This window comes from Torulaspora globosa, chromosome 7 (assembly GCF_014133895.1).
Source record: "Torulaspora globosa chromosome 7, complete sequence".
NCBI lineage: Eukaryota > Fungi > Ascomycota > Saccharomycetes > Saccharomycetales > Saccharomycetaceae > Torulaspora > Torulaspora globosa.
In genome coordinates, this window is record NC_050733.1 from 837,321 (window position 1) to 856,454 (window position 19,134).

The following is a 19,134-nucleotide window of genomic DNA, read 5'->3' on the forward strand; positions in this document are numbered from 1 at the left end:
GTCAACTCGTCCTTATCCATGACTAAGTCTTCTTTCGAAGACCTTGTTCATCCTGAAGTCGTCCGTTACGGTATTCCCAGCTAGAGCAGTTTATCGGTAGTTTGTTCATTCGGAACTTCAAGTGTTCACCGCTGTCATATTCCACTTCAGGGCCCAGAATATCGTAATTGACTATTCCTTAGCCATCTGGTGCCGTCGTTGGGATATATCTCGCCATCATACAACTATTTCACGATTATTGCATTTCGCCGGTGCCGCTTATTTACTTCACCACATCTCGGTACAGCTTCATGCCACGCCCAGTGGTAGGCTTCTTGGGATGTGATCGTCATCCTTCCTCGGCCTACGGTCCCAGACTGACGTTTTCACCTTCTTCTCGCCCCCAGGCTCCGGTTTCCTGCCTGATTACGCCTATTGATTTGTGAGCTGATTGAGCCGCCGTACCCTCGGAGTTACTTTGATTGACATAGCAGTTACTCCTTCGGCTGCTAGTCATGTAACATCTCCCATACTCGAACGGTATTCTCAGCTTACATCTGGGTCGATCCCCCTCCCTTGGTAAGTGTGGTATTTAACGTGGCCGCCTACTTGTGTCAAGGCCAGTAGCGCTGCGTGCAATGATAGTACGGTAGCAGTTAAGGAAGCCGTTTCTCTTCCGTTCCTTTCTTAGTCTATGGCCACCCGCTGGGAGTGCTATATTGCCATTATCAGGTGGGTCTTGACGGCTTCCGTATGGGTGACGATGTCATGGTCATCTTCATTGCAAAACTTGAGTAAGTTACTCCGCCAAAAGCAGCGGTCATATAGCCGCCAAACCAGTCGTTTCCAAAGTAGCCATCGTATGTGGGGTCGCGCTGGCGTCTCCTAAGTGTGTGCTCAGCACGACTTAATGACACCTCCGCGAATGACCTATGATAATCCTTTGCGTGGTCCACACGGCCTGAAGAAAGACCGTGATAGGCAGCACGATCGTCATGCTGCTCTGATAATTCTTCTCACTAGGTTCCCAGCCTCATACATACCGAAGTCTGCTCTGCTTTAGTCAAGTATTAGATGACTTGGGGGCCTCCTCTTCCCCAAATCTCAACAGCAAATAAAGCCTCTTTGGCCAAGTGGTAAGGCATCGCACTCGTAATGCGGGGATCGTGGGTTCAATTCCCACAGGAGGCATTCTTTTTTCTCTTCGCCCAACAAACCAAACAAGCTGAAAACAGGTCGTTGAAGAGGTATAGACAACTATAGATAACACTACTACTCTTTTTTAGCCCTCTGAGCATCTCTCTGGGCGTAGATCTTGGCCGTGAAGGGCTCCTCGAACTTCAACGCCACACTGTACATGGTGTGAACAAACAGCGTGATCACCAGGCCTGCAGGCTTGCCCTGCAGCAGAGAGTAGCCCAGAAACGAGAGCGTCGAGCCCTGATACATGGGGTTGTTCGACACGTTGAAGGGGAACGCTGTGACAATGTGATCCATCAAGATCCCGAAGTAGTCCCCCAGATACGTGCCCGTGACGCCCAGCTGATACATCGACGTGACCACCAACACCTGTCCCACGCCAATACACACGCGTCCGGCGTTCCTGACGAGCTCCTGGTCCAACACGGCAGAAACCGGCTGCGAACGCAACGCCCACTCGAAACACAGGTCCCGTGCTACCCCTAGACTAAAGATCGTGAACGCAAGAAGATAGCAGCCCCGCTTGGCACCGCCGGCTAGCCTAGTCAGAAAATGCGTACGGTACTCCAGACGAGCCACGACGTTCCAGAAAACCGGGTTAAACCCGACAAAGAACAGAGCGATTTTAAACCACTTCTGGTCAAACTCGATCGACTGCAAAACACTCGCCAGAGAGCCCTTCAAGCACGCAGGCTCAATTGAATTCCACTTACAACTCATTGCCACACTCAGATGTCTCCACTGCTGGAGAACCGTTCGCCATCCATACACTGCACTTTCCTCTGCTTATAAACAGCTCGCCAGTTCGCCCATCGCTGACACCTGCCCATGTGAAAATGTATGGGTGACCAGGATCACGTGATCCAGAGCGTTGGGGCCAACATTGTGCTTACTGGAAGCGGCAACGACACACTGGCGCCATACAACTCTGACGGTGAAACGACAGTAAATGGTAGTATGACACCGGTGTGTCACTGCTGGGTAGAATGCCAGGATGGGGTTTGGAGGGTGCCTGAGAATATTTAAAGCGGTCGAGAGGTCCGTCAACGGGCCTGGTGCAGTTTCTAACGCTGATGACAGTAATTCGAGGTGAAAAAAAATGATCGGGATATATAGGTTTGTGAATTTCCGGAAGAGTTGGCTGCTGGTGGTGTCGATGGTGATTTCCACGGGGGCAGCAGGTGTGCTGCCCCCGGTTATGGCGGTTCTCACGGGGCGGGTGTTCAATCTGCTGGCGAATTTTGCCGAGGGAGACGATGTCGGTGGCGAGATTGTCAGGCGCTCGATGGCGATCATGGCTCTCGGGGCAGCTTCGCTGCCCGTAGTGTGGGCTAGCATATACTGCTGGATGGCTTTGGGGGAACGGCAGGGCTTCAGCGTCAGACGGAGGCTGCTTGACAGCTATTTGGCAAATGCGTTCGAATGGTACGACGCGAGGGAAGACTTGGCTGGAAAATTCACACAGCTGAATCGGAGCGTGGAAGAGCTGCGGGCCAGCTCCGCTGAGGCTTCTGCGGTGCTCATCCGGAGTCTGGTGACGATCGCAGCGCTCATAGGCACTTGTTTCCACGCTTCGTGGTCTCTGACGTTGGTGACACTCTGTTCGGCTCCGCTGATAATAGCGTGCACCTACTTCTTTTCGCGATTGGTTCAGAAATATGCTGACCGGGAGAACGAGCAGATCAGTAAGGCGTCGCAGCTGGTGGATTGGTCGGTGAACGCTGCTCAGTTCATCAGGCTGTCTGGGACGGAGTTGCGCGAGGTGCAGAAGTTCAAGGGTTGCATCCAGAGAAGCGCCGAGAGTTTCATCAGAATGTGTCTGTATGCGTCGCTTAATACAGGCGTGCTCAGATTCTTGACGTTGGCAATGTTTGTACAGGCATTTTGGTTTGGATCCACGATGATCCGCAAAGGGCGCTTGACGGTCGGTGATGTGATCACCTGTTTCCACTCGTGCATATTGTTAGGCTCCACCATCAATGGTGCTCTCCATCAATTGGTCTACTGGCAGAAGGGAACAGTGGCCGCGAATCAGATCTCAAAGTTCTTGGAGACCTCCCAGGTATTGCCCGCTCAGCAATCCGGGCCTCAATTTGCGCCGGCGGGTAGACTCAGAGGAGATATATGTTTCAAGGACGTCGATTTCACATATCCAAGCAGACCACAAGAACAAGTCCTTCGAAAGCTATCACTGAACTTTACAGCGGGAAAGACCACCTTCATTCTTGGCAAGTCGGGGTCAGGCAAATCTTCCCTGGCCAATTTACTGTTGAAATTCTATGCATTCCAAAATGGATCTATATGTGTTGATGGCACAGATATTGGCTACCTTGACCAAGAATCTCTGATTAAAAGCATTACAGTAGTCGAGCAACGCTGCACCATTTTCAACGGAACTTTGCGAGACAATATTGCCATAGGCCTGGACGAAAGTAAGCGCAAGGATGAAGCAGAACTGGTGAAACTGGTCTGCAGGATATCGTTGCTCGAAAGGTTCATCCATGATCTGGATGACGGGCTATCCACCGTGGTAGGAAATGGTGGTTTATCGCTCAGTGGGGGACAGCAGCAAAAGGTGGCTATCGCACGAGCGCTAATAAAGGACCCCCCTGTACTTATCCTGGATGAAGCGGTATCAGCTCTTGATGTTTTACAACGCTCATTGATCATAAAGGCTATAAGAGCCCATAGGGAAGACAAAACGACTATCATCCTGACACATGAGCTGGATCAGGTAGGACCCGACGATTACTGTTACATAATCGATCAAGGCGCATGCATCGAACAAGGTTACGGTGGCCAGTTAAATATCGATTCTTCCACGAATTTTTACACTTGGAAACATTTGCATCACGACGAGGAGAACGACACCGATATTAGTTCACAATTAACATCTGTTGAAACACCAACTGATGTGAAACACAAGGTATTCGAAAGCGTGATAGATTTTGAAGCTGAAACTCCAAGGACCGAGAAAGAAGTAAGTTATTTCTCCCAAGATCCAGAATCATGCATGGCTTATACTAGCTACTCTAGGTCAAGGAAAACAAGGCAAAGGGTTTTGGTCGGCGAGCAATCCGAGAAGATCCCATCAATTTCGCTGAAGGACAACCAAACGCTAGTTCCCATTCATTTAATATTGAAACGAATGTTCATGCTGAGACGAAGAAGAATATTGCTTCTTTTAGGAGTTTTGTGCTCGCTCATAGCAGGGGCTGCCAATCCTATATTCTCCTATACTTTTAGCTATCTTCTGAATGGAATTGCTCCTCAAGAGAATGGGGTGGGATCAGACGGTTATCTGCTGAAGTGGTCCCTGATAGTAATCGGGATGGCGGCTGCAGATGCCATCTTTAACTTTGCAAAGGACTTCCTGTTGGGGTATTGTAGCGAATGCTGGATCCAACAGCTGAGAAATGAAGTTATGCAAGGAATTAATATGGCACAACTAAAATGGTTCGCAAGAGAAACCAACAAGGCGTCAGAAGTTTCGGCTTTGTTGCTGAATGATTTACGTGACGCAAGAGCTTTGGCTTCAGATTTTGTGAGTACCGTTTCCACTTTTATGGTAGTATCATCGGTAGGTCTCGTGTGGGCGCTCGTAAGTGGATGGAAACTTAGTCTAGTGTGCATATCCACATTTCCACTCATCATTTTCTTTTCTGCATTTTATGGCATGCTTCTACAGAAGCAGGAGACCCAGTACAAGACAGCAGTTGCAGACCTCGAAAATTTACTATACGAAATAACTAACGGAATAAAGACGATTAGGCGGCTTCATCTTGAAGCATCTTTTCTTGAGCGATATTCGAAGCTTGAAGAAAAGATGGCAAAAATAGCTTCACGGCGTGCCTTATCCACCGGCTTAGGAATTGCAGTTCTAGAGGCTCTAACGATGTGTATCCAGGCAATCCTGTTTTATTATGCATTGACACTAGTATTCAAAGGTCAATACACGACAAACAAGATGTTCGAAACCCTCACTCTACTGCTATTTACAATAATGACAAGCAATACACTGGTCAACCAAATACCAGATATCAGTCGAGGACAGAGAGCTGCGGACTTTGTTTTCAGAATGATAAGAGAAACTAAACGTGTTTCAAGCGCACAAGACAGCCTACCAGCTACTGGCGAGATTGAGGATCTGCCCACCGTTATCTCCATAAAGAATTTGACTTTCGCCTATCATACGTCGCCTTCGATTAATATCTTCGATAACTTGAGCTTAGAGCTCCCAGCAGGTACGACGGTTGGCATAGTTGGCGAATCGGGATCTGGTAAGTCTACGTTAATCACACTTCTCACTAAACTGCATGAAGCTGAATCTGGAACCATCCAAATAGAAAACAAGAATATCAATGATTGGAATACACGGGATTTGCGTAGCCAAATTGCTGTCGTCGAACAAAGACCAACTCTATTTCCCGGCTCAGTCAGGGAAAATCTAGTCTACGGTTTGATGAGAGAGGTACTCGAAGTCGAAATATATGATCTCCTGAAGTATGTTGGAATACACGATTTCATTAAGAATTTGCCGTTGGGGTTAGATGCTCCGATAGATCAGGATTTACTATCAGGCGGACAAGCTCAAAGGCTTTGTATAGCTAGGGCATTACTCCGCAAACCAAGGATCTTGATCCTTGATGAGTGTACTTCAGCTTTGGACCCAGAAAGCTCACATATTATCAATCATATCGTCAGGGAAGGTCCACCGGCTCGCTTGACGATCTCTATAACGCACAATGTGGACATGATGAAGGCCTGCAGTGAACTGGTTTTCCTGAAAAACCGTAAAGTAGCCGGCAAAGGAAGCTTTGAAAATCTTTACATGCAGAATAAAGCCTTTCAGACCCTTGTATCCAGTCATTACTAGAACATTATCAGACTTTTAATTCAGCACTCATTTACATTAACAGTAACTCGCAAGCTTTATTGTTAAGTGAAATTTATAATATAATTAATTATCAATCTACTGCCTAATCATCAAGTACTCAGTCTGTCGAAGCATTCATAAGTGAATAGTTATGAAAGGAACCTCTATATCCTCGCCCTCCTTATCATCTGCACATATTTCCAAAATCATGGTGCGAACATGTGGAGGTACATCAGCTTTCGTGATAAATTTAACCAAATCTGTAATAGAGAGATTTAGTCTTTCCTTTAGTTTCTTTGGCGGGAAAAAAGAAGCGTATAAGAGGGACACTCCGTAGGAGAGCATAGTAATCTCTAGACCTTCTTTGTCTTGAAAATGCTTTATCAAATCACTTAGCTTAACATTACCTTGAACATCGAAACGATCCCATATCTTATCATAACTTTTGCCATTGTAACTTCCCTTTGGAGAGGCAATTGGTTCAGAGAAACCGAAAAAAGGTAGGGCCAGATTTACGAACCCATTTTTGTACTGTTCGATATCAGTCTTTCCATCAGCAACTTTATAAAGCTCCAAGTTGACTAGTCCTGTCACTAAAGAAGTGGTCGTTGCAATGGCGGGAATGATACGTCCAGCGATGAATTTTGTCCTTTGACGATCGACCGTTTCAATGAAATAGTTTTGAGCCCTACAGTTTGAACAGGCAGTAATAAATTCGATGTGGTGGTTGGTATCATCATCTTTCTCAAACTCTACGGGGATCATCCGAAAATCTGTCAGGGTGATCGGATCCGGTAATGTAGATGCGAAGGCCTTTAATGAGTCAATACCATCGAGACCATCTGCATTCGGATCAGGGTCATCGTCGTTGACCTGAATTTTAATATCCGATCTGGGTGTGAAGTCGGAGATTTTCACATTTTCAAGCACAGTCGCATAAGCGGCCTTGTCTGGCGTACCAGAATCGCCAACTAGCCCGTAATTGAAGGCACGAAGGTTGGCTCCCCCTACGATGAAATCAAAGTGATCATCGTTATTGATGTCGAATTCCAATGGAGTTGGTGCTCTTTTTGGTCCTGACCAGAATGGTTCACCACTCGATGTTTTGGCATCTCTGGGAAAGTTATACAAGAGTTGCTTCACGTCATGGTTGAACTTTTTCTCAAATTCCAATCTGGCCCATTTGATACAATCATCGAAAGTGGCTGGTTTCTCGTTAAGCGCCTCATAAATGGTCTCAAGAACAGATTTAACATCGCCGCTTTGCTTCATTGTTTGTTCTACGAAGTTTGGCTGTGTCAGATAGAGATTCACATTTTCTGGAGCATCGGCAAAGTAGCCTTGGAATAGTGATTTAGCCCATGCAATGGTGTGATCAATCTTATTCGGGAAAGAACGCAACGTACAGAGCGGGATGGACTTCTCGGGGGGATCCCTGGAGGATGAATATGATTCGGTGAGTCTTGGTATAATTACCTGACTGTTTCCTTTTGTACCTAGCGTACCAGACTCCAACAGTGCCTTCCTGTAAAAGACACAACGACGATCCACATAAGTTCTAGCATCAACATTGTCCAAAGCATTGGTAACAAAGTCCAAGCCTTGCCAGAAAGAGTCATCGAAGATGTTCTCGGTCTCAGGACCAACTTTATCTATTTTAGCCTCTATTTTTCCTTTCAAAGCAGGATTCATGACGCTGACTGCTTCTGCGGCAACTTCTGACTTGTTTCTTCCAACATCCTTAGGTCGGAACAAAAATTGACGATTCAAGTTCGATTTTTCGATAGAATCATTGTCCGTTACTATGATTTTACCTTCAACGCCTGAGCCGAGTCCCATTAACGCCCAGTTCTTCAACATTTCGCACCCAATAGCTCCAGAGCCAACTAGGAACACAGTCAAATTGGTAATTTTCTTTTGGAATTCAAGGCCAAACACTGCAATTTGGTTGTCGTAACGTGTGTTTATAGCAGCAGTAGTTTGCTCTGTTCTTGGATATTGTTCAGGCGAAGGTAGCGATTCGAGGCAATCAAAGTACATATACTGCTTTAGAGGAGTAAACTTACCTGAACAGGCCTTTAGGACTTCCTGGGCTATGAAACCGCCGAAGAATGCCACCATACCTGGTATATCACCTCTCGCTTGATAAGCCAATTCTTTGATAACATTCTCATTGATCTCTGCATCAGCTCCTCCTAGCACATCTGGCTGCTCAGCGGCCAGGCCTGCAGTTAGAGAAACAAGTTCTGCGGCATCTTCGTCATTCATCGGTCTTGGTAAGCGTCCGTTGTGTCTGTCTGAAAACCTTTGTAGGGCTTGGAAACCCAAATGCAGTTGGCCAGCTCTGTCGACCTTTGCGAAGTCTGAATACAGCATTTCTGGAGCCGCTAAACTCTCTTGCAAAGACTTGAAAGACATCTTCTGTGGAACCTTGACCTCGGTGAATGAGCCTCCCTTCTTGTACTTGCCATACTTCTCCACTGATCCGATCTTAAAGGCGAAAGGACCTAGTACTTCGACCTTGAAGAGCGTCCCATCGTTTAGCTTCTCCAAGCCTTCCACTTCGGAAAACTTGACGAAATTCCCGTCCTCCAGACCGTGTCTATTCTCATCCAACATCGTCACAGTACCATCGCTCTCGATATCAGAGACTATCCCCGTACGGGGCTCCTCACCAGTGGAGTCAATGACCGTAAAGTCTTCGCCTAGATCAACAAATGCACTTCCAAACAAACCACGAGTCTCGGTACAGATGAATTTGATGCCAGCGGCATGGCAGATATTGTTCAAGAGGATCTTCTCCTTCAAAGACACAGTGTCGGTTGCCACTACGACTTCGTACTCCAGCAATTGTCTATCATCTTGCAGACTCTCCAGCACCTTCACCGGCACATAAGAGTTCAGTTCCGCAAGCTTATCTCTCGAAACTCGGTCTCTAGGTTTCCCCAAGTCTGCCTCCGTCAGGAAGAATTGCGTAGAGAGGTCCTGCAACGTAGCAGGCTCTGGATCGTACACTGCCAATGACTTCACTCCAGCCAAAACAACGTTCTTGGCAATCTCGACACCTAAACCGCGCATACCAACCACCAGCACGTTCGAGTGCTGCATTTTCAGCATCGCCTCCTTCCCCAGGACGTACAGCTGGCGCGAGTACAAGGCCTCATCGATCTCCCCGTTAACTGGAATGGCGCTCATAGTTACTCAGTCACTGCGGTAGCACTACTGGCCTGTTGGACCACTAGCTGGCCACTAATATCCTCCACTTACTCGTCTTATTCAGGGTGCTTCCTTGCTGGTTTGCCACCGAGGCCGCCCACCTCTCAACAGTATCCGGGTAACGGCTTCAAACAGCAAGCTATTGAAGCCGATTAGATAGTAAAGAGGCCAACTTCAGGTAGCCCTAGCGAGCTCTAAGAAGCTGTTATGGGTGCCAATGCTGGTCTGTACGGTGGCGCAATCACCACTTATCTGCCAGACGGTTTTCTGGACGCCTCGCTGTTGCGGGAAGTGCCCGACACGCAAGAAGTGTACGTCAACAGTCGGCAGGACGACGAGAGCTACGACGACGGCCTAGGGAAGAATGAGAGCGTGGTGATCGATCTGCTAGAGCGTGTGGACGCAGGCGACGACTTCGAGGCACTCAAGGAGCACGTCATGGAGATAGCAAGCTTCGATAGCTCGTCCGACGTCAAATTTGCCAGACTGGAACAGCTGGCAGACAATCAGCAGGCGTGTGTGGTCGTTGAGAGCGTGAACAAGTGGGGAAAGCGGGAGCTGAACGAGACTGTGGTGCTCTGTGTGGGGCTGATTCGACTGGCAGACGTGGCTACGGATGTGGTCATTACGGTCCATGTGCCGTGGTCGCAGAACGAACCATTCGCCGGACAGGAGCTCCCGGCACCCATCGCGGCTGCCTACAGGCTTCTCCTAAGGATGGTATCTGAGTTCAAAGTAGTAGATAAGTCCCTGTTTGTATAGGCGATGCCTCGTGCGGTGCGATGTGGACATAACTAGGTTAGACTTCAGCAAGATGATGAACAGTAGAAGATTCCCAACACTGAACTGCCGGTCTGAAACGTTGGTTCGACTTCAGTGGGGTGCCGAGCTGTAGATATGGCTAAGGCGAAGAAGGGAGTCTTTTTTAAGCGGTGGCTGCTGCTTGTTGTTCCAGCAGTAGTTGCGTTGGCGTTGGTGGTTCGGTTCTTGAACAATTCCAAGGCCAGTGATCTGCAGAACTTATTGCAGAATTTACCGAAGGAAATCTCGCAAAGTATCAATTCTGCCGCTTCGAGCCAAAAAAGCGATGCTGACTTGATGCAGCAGTTTGAAGCATTGGCTAATGAGATCAGGAGGAAACAGGAAGACCAAAGCAAACAATATGAAAAACAGCGTCTGAAGCTGGAAAAGCAGATACAAGAGCTGCAGCAGATCCCCGAGAAGGCTACTTTGCGTGAGAAATTGGTCTACGCCTTTAGATACGACACGAAAAGCAAGTTTCCAGCTTACATATGGCAAGTGAAGCCTAACTTTGAGAGCGATCTTGAGGATATCTTGGATCGGGAGAGAAACTGGGACGATAAGAACCCCGGGTTTGTTCACGAAATTACAAACGAAGACATGGCAGAGACGCTAGTTAGGCACTTCTATTCGGGGATTCCGGAAGTCATAGAAGCCTATCTGGCACTGCCGTCCACCGTGCTGAAAGTGGACTTCTTCAAGTACTTGGTTCTATTGGCCCGTGGTGGTGTGTTTGCAGACATGGATACTAACCCACTTCAACCAGTGCCCAACTGGATTCCGGAAGAAATTGAACCACACAAGATTGGTATTATCGTTGGAGTCGAACACGATGCGAATTCCCCCGATTGGAGAAGTCGCTACGTCAGGAGGTTGCAATTTGGTACGTGGATTATCCAGGCCAAGCCAGGACATCCAATCATCAGAGAAGTTGTTGCCAAGATCACCGAAGCAACCCTGCAGCGCAAAAAGGAGGGTGCCCTTAACGTCAATTTGAGAAATGATCTGAACATTATGAGTTGGACCGGGTCAGGCCTGTGGACTGATGTGATTTTCACCTATTTCAACGACTACATGAGAAGCGGCATCCTGCGGAAGATAACATGGAAAGAGTTCCATGAACTGAAAGAACCCAAGCTGTTGAGCGATGTTCTAGTCTTCCCACAATTCTCGTTCAATGCACCAATTGAAGTTAAGAATGACGACCCAAATAAGCCGTTGTATTTTACCACACACAAAGGCAGAAAGTCGTGGAAGACTGCCCCAAAAGTCGAGGGCAATTGAGTTCGCTACTCCTGGCTCAGTCACTTGTAAGTTTATGCATTCTAGAATTAAGAAGAAGAAAGATAGATACTCAGAGTGGCGCCCAAAGCTCTACTAAAAACTGGGCTAATAAGATTTTCCTCGTCAGTGTTCTGTTGTCCCTATCTGGTTACTCATCATATTCATCTATCCTTCTGTTTATTTACGTCAAATTCACAATAAAACATTCTTCTGAATAGATCAAACGTGAATTTGGAGCAAGCTGCTCATCTGGGTTCAAGTAAGACCAAATAAAGCCAAGCTCTATACTATTCAAGATCTTTATATATGTCAAGAACAGCGAAATGAAAAATTTTCTAGCTCACCATTAACGACTGTATCAACCTAGAAATTAGGTCTTTATATGGTATATGGATAGTGCCTAATGGCCTATTTGCAGTGCTTTCCGGCACATTGACGTGCAATATCTCAAGCCTCTGATTCTTGCTTGAGTTGAGCTTCCCTTTCTAATCTTTCCTCAATCTCTCTTAGCTCCTTTTCCCTTTCCAAAAGTTCTTTTCTCTTGAACAGCAACTCCTGCTGGACTCTTTCTTCGAAGGCCTTCAGCCTTTCTTCTTCCAGTCGGATCTGCTCTTCCCTTGCCAAATACGTATCATGGGGCACGTTTGCCGGTGGCTGCTCAGCGTTTGAGGCCACAGATTTGTTGGGCGTGGAGATCGCTGGAGATGCGACGTAGTTCATATCAGCGGCTGCATTGGCAGTCGATCTCGCGAATGGCACAGATTCTCCGGAAAGTGCTTCCGTTCTATATCTCTCGTAAAGAATTTCATGCGTGTAATCCTTTAGATCATGCAAATGTGAAATGAGAAGCGTGTTTCGCAATACAACGAAATCGGAGATTGATGAATCCTCGACATCCAAGGTACCCCAGGGATATCTCCTGCCCCGGATTGTCACTCCGTCGCCAAAATCCTCGACGTCATTAGAACCGATAATCGAGAAAGGTAACAACGAGCGCAGATACGTGTTAGTCTGATAATCTTCTTCGGAAATATCTTCCTCGTCGAACGGGAAGTTGTAAATGGGTAAATTGAACCTGTCCACATCTTCCATGATCAGCTTTTTGTTCAGTTTAAGCTCGTCAGGCGTCAGCGAGTCAGATTTACTGATCACGGGAATTACGTTTACTAGTGATCCAAGCTTCCTGATAAACTCAACATCCATCTCCTTCAGGCCATGTCCCGTGGGATTGATCAAGTACAAACAGCAATGCACCCTGCCGTCCTTAAACCTTGGGTTTCTCCTGACACGGCTTTCCTCGAGTAAAATCTCGTCATACTGATGACGAACATAATCAGAAATCACCTCAAATGAGGGACTATTATCCAGTGAATCCCCGAATCCAGGCGTGTCGATTATATTTAGCTGGATTTTCACCCCTTCGTCGTCTTCCAATTCCACCGTCTCTTCCCTCAGCTGCAATTCGATCTCAGTTGACTTATCTGTCGGTAACATTACCGTCGTCGACACGTCGACAACCTGCTGCCCACACAGGGTGTTTATGAACGTGGATCTACCGCTACCAGATTGGCCAACCACCATCAAGGTAAACGTGATACCTCTCTTCAGATGCTTTCTTCTCCTCAAAGTGGAGGATGCCTCTATAATACTTGACATCTTGACGACGTGGATCCCAACAGCACTCCAACAGAAGCTTGCAGAGGGCTAATGGCTTCATTGTTGTTTGTTCTATTTAGCCTGTCGCTTGATTCGTTTCACGTATCAGATCGAGCCGGATGCTGTCTGGAACGACCGGGGTCGGTCCGGACAAGATTTGAAAAATTTCATTGAGTCATCGTAATAAAGAGAGATGGCCATGGCTTATAGCCATATAAATCGAACGGATTGAGCAATTGAGGCCGTGTTAAGATCGATTATCGTGCCAGTCCAGTCGACATAGCGAAGATGAGTGCGAAGAAAGTTGTTCTGATCGATAACTACGACTCGTTCACGTGGAATCTGTATGAATATCTCTGCCAAGAAGGTGCTGATGTTGAGGTGTATCGTAACGATAAAATCACTGTCGAAGAGGTGATCCAGTTGAAGCCTGATGTCATTTTGATTTCCCCCGGACCAGGGCACCCAAGGACTGATTCTGGTGTTTCTAGGGACTGCATCCGTCATTTTGCTGGTAAAATCCCCGTATTTGGAATCTGTATGGGCCAACAATGTATGTTTGACGTGTTTGGTGGCGAAGTGGCATATGCTGGAGAGATCGTGCACGGCAAAACGACTGAAATTTTCCACGATAACAAGGGTATCTTCAGAAATGTTCCTCAAGGTGTGGCTGTCACCCGATATCACTCATTGGCGGGCACCCAGCAATCACTACCTGCCGAGTTGGAAATCACTGCAAGAACTGCGAACGGCATTATCATGGGTGTGAGACATAAGGAATATACCGTGGAGGGCGTGCAGTTCCATCCGGAATCCATTTTGACCGAAGAAGGCCATTTGATGATGAGAAATATTCTGAGTGTCGAGGGGGGCACCTGGAAACAGAACGACATGAAGAGCGTACCTAATGGAGTTGGCAAAACTAAGATCTCCACACTGGAAAGGATATACGAGCAACGGAAAAAAGATGTTGAGATTTTAATGAAGACTCCAGGCTTCACCTTGCAAGATCTGCAAACGAATTACAGCCTCGGTTTGGCACCAAAATGCCAGAACTTTTACGATAGACTTATCGCATGTCAGGGTAGGGCAGCCGTCCTCGCCGAAGTCAAAAGGGCTTCTCCATCAAAAGGCGATATCCAACCCAATGCGGTGGCAGCAGAGCAAGCATTGAAATATGCCAGAGCAGGGGCTTCTGCAATTTCTGTGCTTACAGAACCGCACTGGTTCAAAGGTAGTCTACAAGATCTGATTAACGTAAGAAGAGCTTTAGACTTGGAATATGCTGATAATCCTTCTGCCAGACCTTGCGTTCTAAGAAAAGAGTTCATCTTCAGCAAGTACCAAATACTGGAGGCAAAGCTTGCTGGCGCAGACACCGTTTTGCTGATAGTCAAGATGTTGGATCAAGGACTTTTGCAAGACTTGTACGATTATGCCACAAAAGAGATGGGACTAGAGCCTCTCGTTGAAGTGAACTCAAAAGAAGAATTGGAGCGAGCATTGGCTATAAATGCCAGAGTTATTGGTGTCAATAATAGGGACCTACACTCGTTTACCGTTGACCTGAATACGACCAGCAGTTTGGTTGGTTCCGTTCCAGCAGGAAAGCTTCTGATTGCTCTTTCTGGTATTACCAGCAGTAAAGATGCTGAGGAATACAAAAAAGAAGGTGTAAAGGGTCTTTTAGTGGGAGAAGCTTTAATGAAATCAAGCAATGTCGAATCCTTTATCAAAGACCTCTCTTTCTGAGTAGGCCTAAGCAGTAATTCTAAAAGTTACATATAGATGCGAATATCAAGTAGACTTTATCGCAACGCCCTTCAATAGTCAGCACAAAACGTATCGTTAAACGCCGACCATCGTCTAGTCTTTCTTCCCAACGTTAGGCTTAACAAATTTAGAGCTGGGAACATATTTCAGTCCTTTGAACTCCTTTTCTTTGTTGTGGGTTTGTTGTGCCACTACAAAACCAACGTCGACCAATTTCGGCCAGTTGACATATTGTAAGCCGTTTTGTATCAAGAATCGAGCAGCGACTATCAAAATGATGGCAGCGCTTAGAAAGAATGTTAGATTCTTACTGCTTGTAAAATGATCTTTTGGAAAGACAATTGTGGCTCCTAATACGGTCAACGCAGCATAAATTACCGTTGGCATGAACTGGATGTAAAGTGGTCTTCTGTCTGGGAATGGTGACTGGATAGAGGTCATGTATGGCCTGAAATTACCCAAGATTAGATCGTAGGAATCTTGCCGAGGGCCATCGGAGAGGTTGTTTTGGTAGTATCGAGAAGCAGAATTGACAAAATCTTTGACAGCCCCGGACCGGGTACGCTTGCCCGTTCTCGTAAAGTCTGTCTTCAGAGCGCAGGTGCCAGAATAAGAGCAACTGACTGCATCGGCGTTGTCAGCCCAAAAGCTTTGGAAAGTTGATAGCAGCTGGACGTCTTCTTCCCAGGCCGCACTGTTTGTAATTACGCCTGCTCTTTCGAGTTCTTCTTGCAAAACCCAGTGAGCCAACACAGACTGGACAACATTAGTTCTATCTAGACAGTCCATACAATTGGTTCTGACGACGGACTTTTGCTCGCTTACAATCTTTATAGTCTCTCCGCTTGGTGACCTGACAACATGAAAGAAATCGGTTTTCTTCAGTCCCATCTCTTTCAGATGGTCAATCAAAAGCTTAACTCTGTACCATCTCATTTTTCGACATTCATGATGGAAATCAAAATAAATGTAGTGTAGTTTTGGATCATTGAGAGCGTGAACGGCAGATTCGTAGGCATCCTTAACTGGTAGCTCATGACCACTTTGGTTCACCAAATTAACCAGATAGTTGTCACCATAAAGCTCTTTTTGCTCATCAAAATGTTTTTTAGCCGCATCCAAAGATGATTGTTCACCAATAACTAGACTAGGCTTGTACTTCAAGTTGTTGATTTCCGCCCAGTAAACCGGAACGGAACCCCTCGTCTGAAGGAAAGAGAACTGTTGGATGTTTTCCTTTCTTAAACCTTGCACGGTCAGGATCTGCTCCGTTTCGTTGAAGTTTCCAACGTTACCGTCCTCGTCGATCCCACGACGGAAATATCTTGTACCTGCCCGGAACCTGCTGCGCCTAGTAATCAGCCCCACGGAGATCGGAACAGAGTTCAACACTTTATCAACAGTTTTTGCATAACCGTAAATGACCGGCTGGATGAAATCAGAGACGTGGCTCTCTGTACTAGCAAGGTTTCGAAGATCCTCTGTCAAATAATGGTTCCAGAAAAAACGAGTATCAGCTGTTTTCCAAGATGCAGGGCCTATTTTTTCGTTCCTTTGCAGCGAGTTGGTCAGATCATAAGTGTAGGAGAAGTGCAGAGATGAGTCATTCAAATGCATCTCCAGAAGCTTCAGGTACTCCGATTCGTCCGAATCCACCCTGGCATTTTTCTTGACGGGGATGATAGAGTAATCAACAATCTTGTATATCACATGCCGATTCAATCTGCCTGTTTCCTCGACCCTGTTCGCAATAATCGCGTATCTGTTCAATTTCAGCTTGATAAATCCCAGCAATGCAGCTATTTTCTTGATCTTACCTTGCAGAGGAAACTCCTCTAGACCTACTAAGCTGACATTCTGATCCTGACACGATAGTTGGATTACTGTATCCGCCTTTTCCGATGTCGACGCCGACTTAAACACCAATCCTTCTGAAGTCCTACTATACAACAAAGGTCCCGCCATTGATCCTCAAAGAAGCCTACAACTGTTCCAAGCTCAACAGGCCGTCGACAACTCGATTTTAATCCTTATCAGATCTTTATAACGGCTAGTTTTCTCGAGGGTATATATATATAGTTCACTGAATATTTTCATTTTGGCAGACGAGGCTGCTTAAACGAGATAGCACTGCCTTCTAAAATGCCAAGAAATAGTTTAAATAGAACTGATATCGATTGGAGGGCTGATCGGAGGCTTAATACTGGGCAAAATGTATCAATTGAGCAGCACTTTGGAAGGTCACTCACAGGATGTGAGAGACGTGGCTGCGATAAGCGATGATAGAATTGCGAGCGTGTCTAGGGATGGCACACTGAGAGTTTGGTCAAAACAGGGAGACGGGAGGAGCTGGCAGAGTGTTATTGCTCATCAGAGTGACGGATTTCTGAATAGTGTTTGTTACAGCAAGAGTAACAGTTTGTTGTTCTATGGTGGAAAGGATTCACTGATAAATGGTTCTCCCGTGGACGCCATCCAGGGGGAAGATCCGGTGTATACCCTAATTGGGCACAATTCCAACGTCTGCAGCCTGGACTGCCTTGGTGGGCTTGTGATCAGCGGGAGCTGGGACAAAACGGCCATAGTGTGGGAAAATGGCACTATGAAATGGCAGTTAAGAGGCCACGAGGCGTCAGTATGGGACGCTAAGATATTGCCCGGTAGGACAGACGAATTTCTGACAGCCTCAGCGGATATGACAGTTAGGCTGTGGAAGCAAGACAGACTGGTCAAGACGTTTACCGGTCTCCACAAAGATGTGATTAGACATCTTGAGATCTTGCCATCGGGCGACCGTTTCGCAACCTGTTCGAATGATGGAACTATAAAGATCTGCGATTTTGATGGGAAAGTCTTGCAGACTCTGGAGGGTCATGAAAGCTTTGTTTACAGTTTTAAGATGTGCTCGAATGGTGAGCTGGTGAGCTGTGGCGAAGACAGAACCGTGAGGATCTGGCTCCGTAATGGACAACTCAAACAGGTCATTCAACTCCCTGCAATATCTGTGTGGACAATCGACGTCTTGCCAAACGACGACATAGCAGTGGGGAGCAGTGACAACTCTATAAGAGTTTTCACCGAGAATGAACTTAGAAGAGCGCCACCCAAGGAGATCGACGCTCTTCAGAAAGAAATTGAGAGCTCCACGATCAACTCGCAAACCATGGGTGTCGACGAATCTAAGATAGAGCCATACGAGAGTTTGCTAGTGCCTGGAAAAAAAGAGGGGCAAGTCGTCGTAGTTAGAGCTCCTACGGGAGTTGTAGAGGCGCACCAGTTTACTCAAGGCGTGTGGTCTAAGATTGGAGATGTTGTTGGCTCCGCCCAAAGTGGTAGTGGGAAGAAAACCGAGTTCGAAGGCAAAAAGTACGATTACGTTTTTGATGTCGACATCGAAGATGGCAAACCCCCTTTAAAACTCCCTGTCAATACTAATGACAATCCGTATACTTTGGCTGACGAGTTTTTGGCCCGTAACGACCTACCTATTTCCTATCGCGACCAAGTCGTTAATTTCATTCTAAAAAATACAAGCGGTGTGTCGCTTGATCAGCCGAATACTAGCCGCCAGGTATCCAATTTCTCGGTGCTCCCGGTGAAGGAGTTCCTCTTCATGAGTGAATACAATCCTGAGACGATATTCAATGGCATAGTCAAGCTAAACTCGAACCAGAAGACCTTTGACGACGAATCTTTGGCTGAGATAGGTGCCGCTTTACATAATGCAGATGAGAGCTGGGAGCTACTGTATTCATATGCAACCACCATAAGATCTCAATGGCAGGTCAAAGTTCCGGCATATGATCTCATGAGAATCATCGTAGCCAAACTCCCCTACTCTCGGGACATCGGGGATTTTATCGAAGAAGGCCTGGGCAATAAGAACCCTGCTATCGCTATGCTGACAGCCCGTATCCTTACAAACTGCTTTCAGAACGAAAATTGGGGCATCGGGTTGATGTCATCAGAAAACGTTTACAGCTCAGTGTTCGTGACAATCGACGATGAATTTCCTCAGGCCACGGAGAAGCAAATTCAGAACTTCGCCATAGCAGTTTCGACACTGCTCTTTAACTACAGTGCGCTTGTCGTCAAAGAGTCAAAATACCACGGCATAGTGCCAGCGATCTCAGATGCCATAAACACGAAATTTGGAATCAAAACGTCGTTCCAGAATTGCGAGGAAGCAGCCTACAGGCTTCTCATCGCTTTTGGCAATCTCGCTACGGTAGAGCCATCGCTGAAGCACTTCGCTGGCTCTCTCTCATGGACGAAAAAGCTGAAGCTAATGTATGGCAGCTCGCCTAGATTTCAGCATGTGTTTCGCGATTTGAATATATAATATGGAT

The 19,134-nt window shown here is 46.6% G+C and overlaps 9 protein-coding genes and 1 non-coding gene across 10 annotated transcripts; 6 read left to right on the forward strand and 4 right to left on the reverse strand.

Moving 5' to 3' along the window:
- The first annotated feature begins 1,098 nt into the window (after nt 1-1,098).
- Nucleotides 1,099-1,170, forward strand: HG536_0Gtrna10T. The gene has a single exon. It is a non-coding gene; the product is annotated as a tRNA-Thr (tRNA).
- An 81-nt stretch (nt 1,171-1,251) lies between these two features.
- Nucleotides 1,252-1,899, reverse strand: OPI3 (bifunctional phosphatidyl-N-methylethanolamine N-methyltransferase/phosphatidyl-N-dimethylethanolamine N-methyltransferase; the record flags this gene model as incomplete). The annotated part of the gene is made up of 1 exon (XM_037285387.1): nt 1,252-1,899. One exon carries the CDS (start codon nt 1,897-1,899, stop codon nt 1,252-1,254), a length of 648 nt encoding a protein of 215 aa, XP_037141283.1.
- A 379-nt stretch (nt 1,900-2,278) lies between these two features.
- STE6 (ATP-binding cassette a-factor transporter STE6) lies at nt 2,279-6,055 on the forward strand (the record flags this gene model as incomplete). Its single annotated transcript, XM_037285388.1, has 1 exon — nt 2,279-6,055. The coding sequence occupies one exon, from the start codon at nt 2,279-2,281 to the stop codon at nt 6,053-6,055; it is 3,777 nt and encodes a 1,258-aa protein (XP_037141284.1).
- Nucleotides 6,056-6,190: 135 nt separating this feature from the next.
- Nucleotides 6,191-9,250, reverse strand: UBA1 (E1 ubiquitin-activating protein UBA1; the record flags this gene model as incomplete). Its single annotated transcript, XM_037285389.1, has 1 exon — nt 6,191-9,250. The coding sequence occupies one exon, from the start codon at nt 9,248-9,250 to the stop codon at nt 6,191-6,193; it is 3,060 nt and encodes a 1,019-aa protein (XP_037141285.1).
- Nucleotides 9,251-9,478: 228 nt separating this feature from the next.
- Nucleotides 9,479-10,033, forward strand: MOG1 (Ran GTPase-binding protein MOG1; the record flags this gene model as incomplete). Its single annotated transcript, XM_037285390.1, has 1 exon — nt 9,479-10,033. The coding sequence occupies one exon, from the start codon at nt 9,479-9,481 to the stop codon at nt 10,031-10,033; it is 555 nt and encodes a 184-aa protein (XP_037141286.1).
- Nucleotides 10,034-10,168: 135 nt separating this feature from the next.
- Nucleotides 10,169-11,356, forward strand: HOC1 (alpha-1,6-mannosyltransferase; the record flags this gene model as incomplete). Its single annotated transcript, XM_037285391.1, has 1 exon — nt 10,169-11,356. The coding sequence occupies one exon, from the start codon at nt 10,169-10,171 to the stop codon at nt 11,354-11,356; it is 1,188 nt and encodes a 395-aa protein (XP_037141287.1).
- Nucleotides 11,357-11,803: 447 nt separating this feature from the next.
- Nucleotides 11,804-13,012, reverse strand: CDC11 (septin CDC11; the record flags this gene model as incomplete). Its single annotated transcript, XM_037285392.1, has 1 exon — nt 11,804-13,012. The coding sequence occupies one exon, from the start codon at nt 13,010-13,012 to the stop codon at nt 11,804-11,806; it is 1,209 nt and encodes a 402-aa protein (XP_037141288.1).
- Nucleotides 13,013-13,300: 288 nt separating this feature from the next.
- Nucleotides 13,301-14,764, forward strand: TRP3 (bifunctional anthranilate synthase/indole-3-glycerol-phosphate synthase; the record flags this gene model as incomplete). The annotated part of the gene is made up of 1 exon (XM_037285393.1): nt 13,301-14,764. One exon carries the CDS (start codon nt 13,301-13,303, stop codon nt 14,762-14,764), a length of 1,464 nt encoding a protein of 487 aa, XP_037141289.1.
- A 114-nt stretch (nt 14,765-14,878) lies between these two features.
- SAC1 (phosphatidylinositol-3-phosphatase SAC1) lies at nt 14,879-16,750 on the reverse strand (the record flags this gene model as incomplete). Its single annotated transcript, XM_037285394.1, has 1 exon — nt 14,879-16,750. The coding sequence occupies one exon, from the start codon at nt 16,748-16,750 to the stop codon at nt 14,879-14,881; it is 1,872 nt and encodes a 623-aa protein (XP_037141290.1).
- Nucleotides 16,751-16,997: 247 nt separating this feature from the next.
- On the forward strand, nt 16,998-19,127 carry DOA1 (Doa1p; the record flags this gene model as incomplete). The annotated part of the gene is made up of 1 exon (XM_037285395.1): nt 16,998-19,127. One exon carries the CDS (start codon nt 16,998-17,000, stop codon nt 19,125-19,127), a length of 2,130 nt encoding a protein of 709 aa, XP_037141291.1.
- Nucleotides 19,128-19,134: the final 7 nt, after the last annotated feature.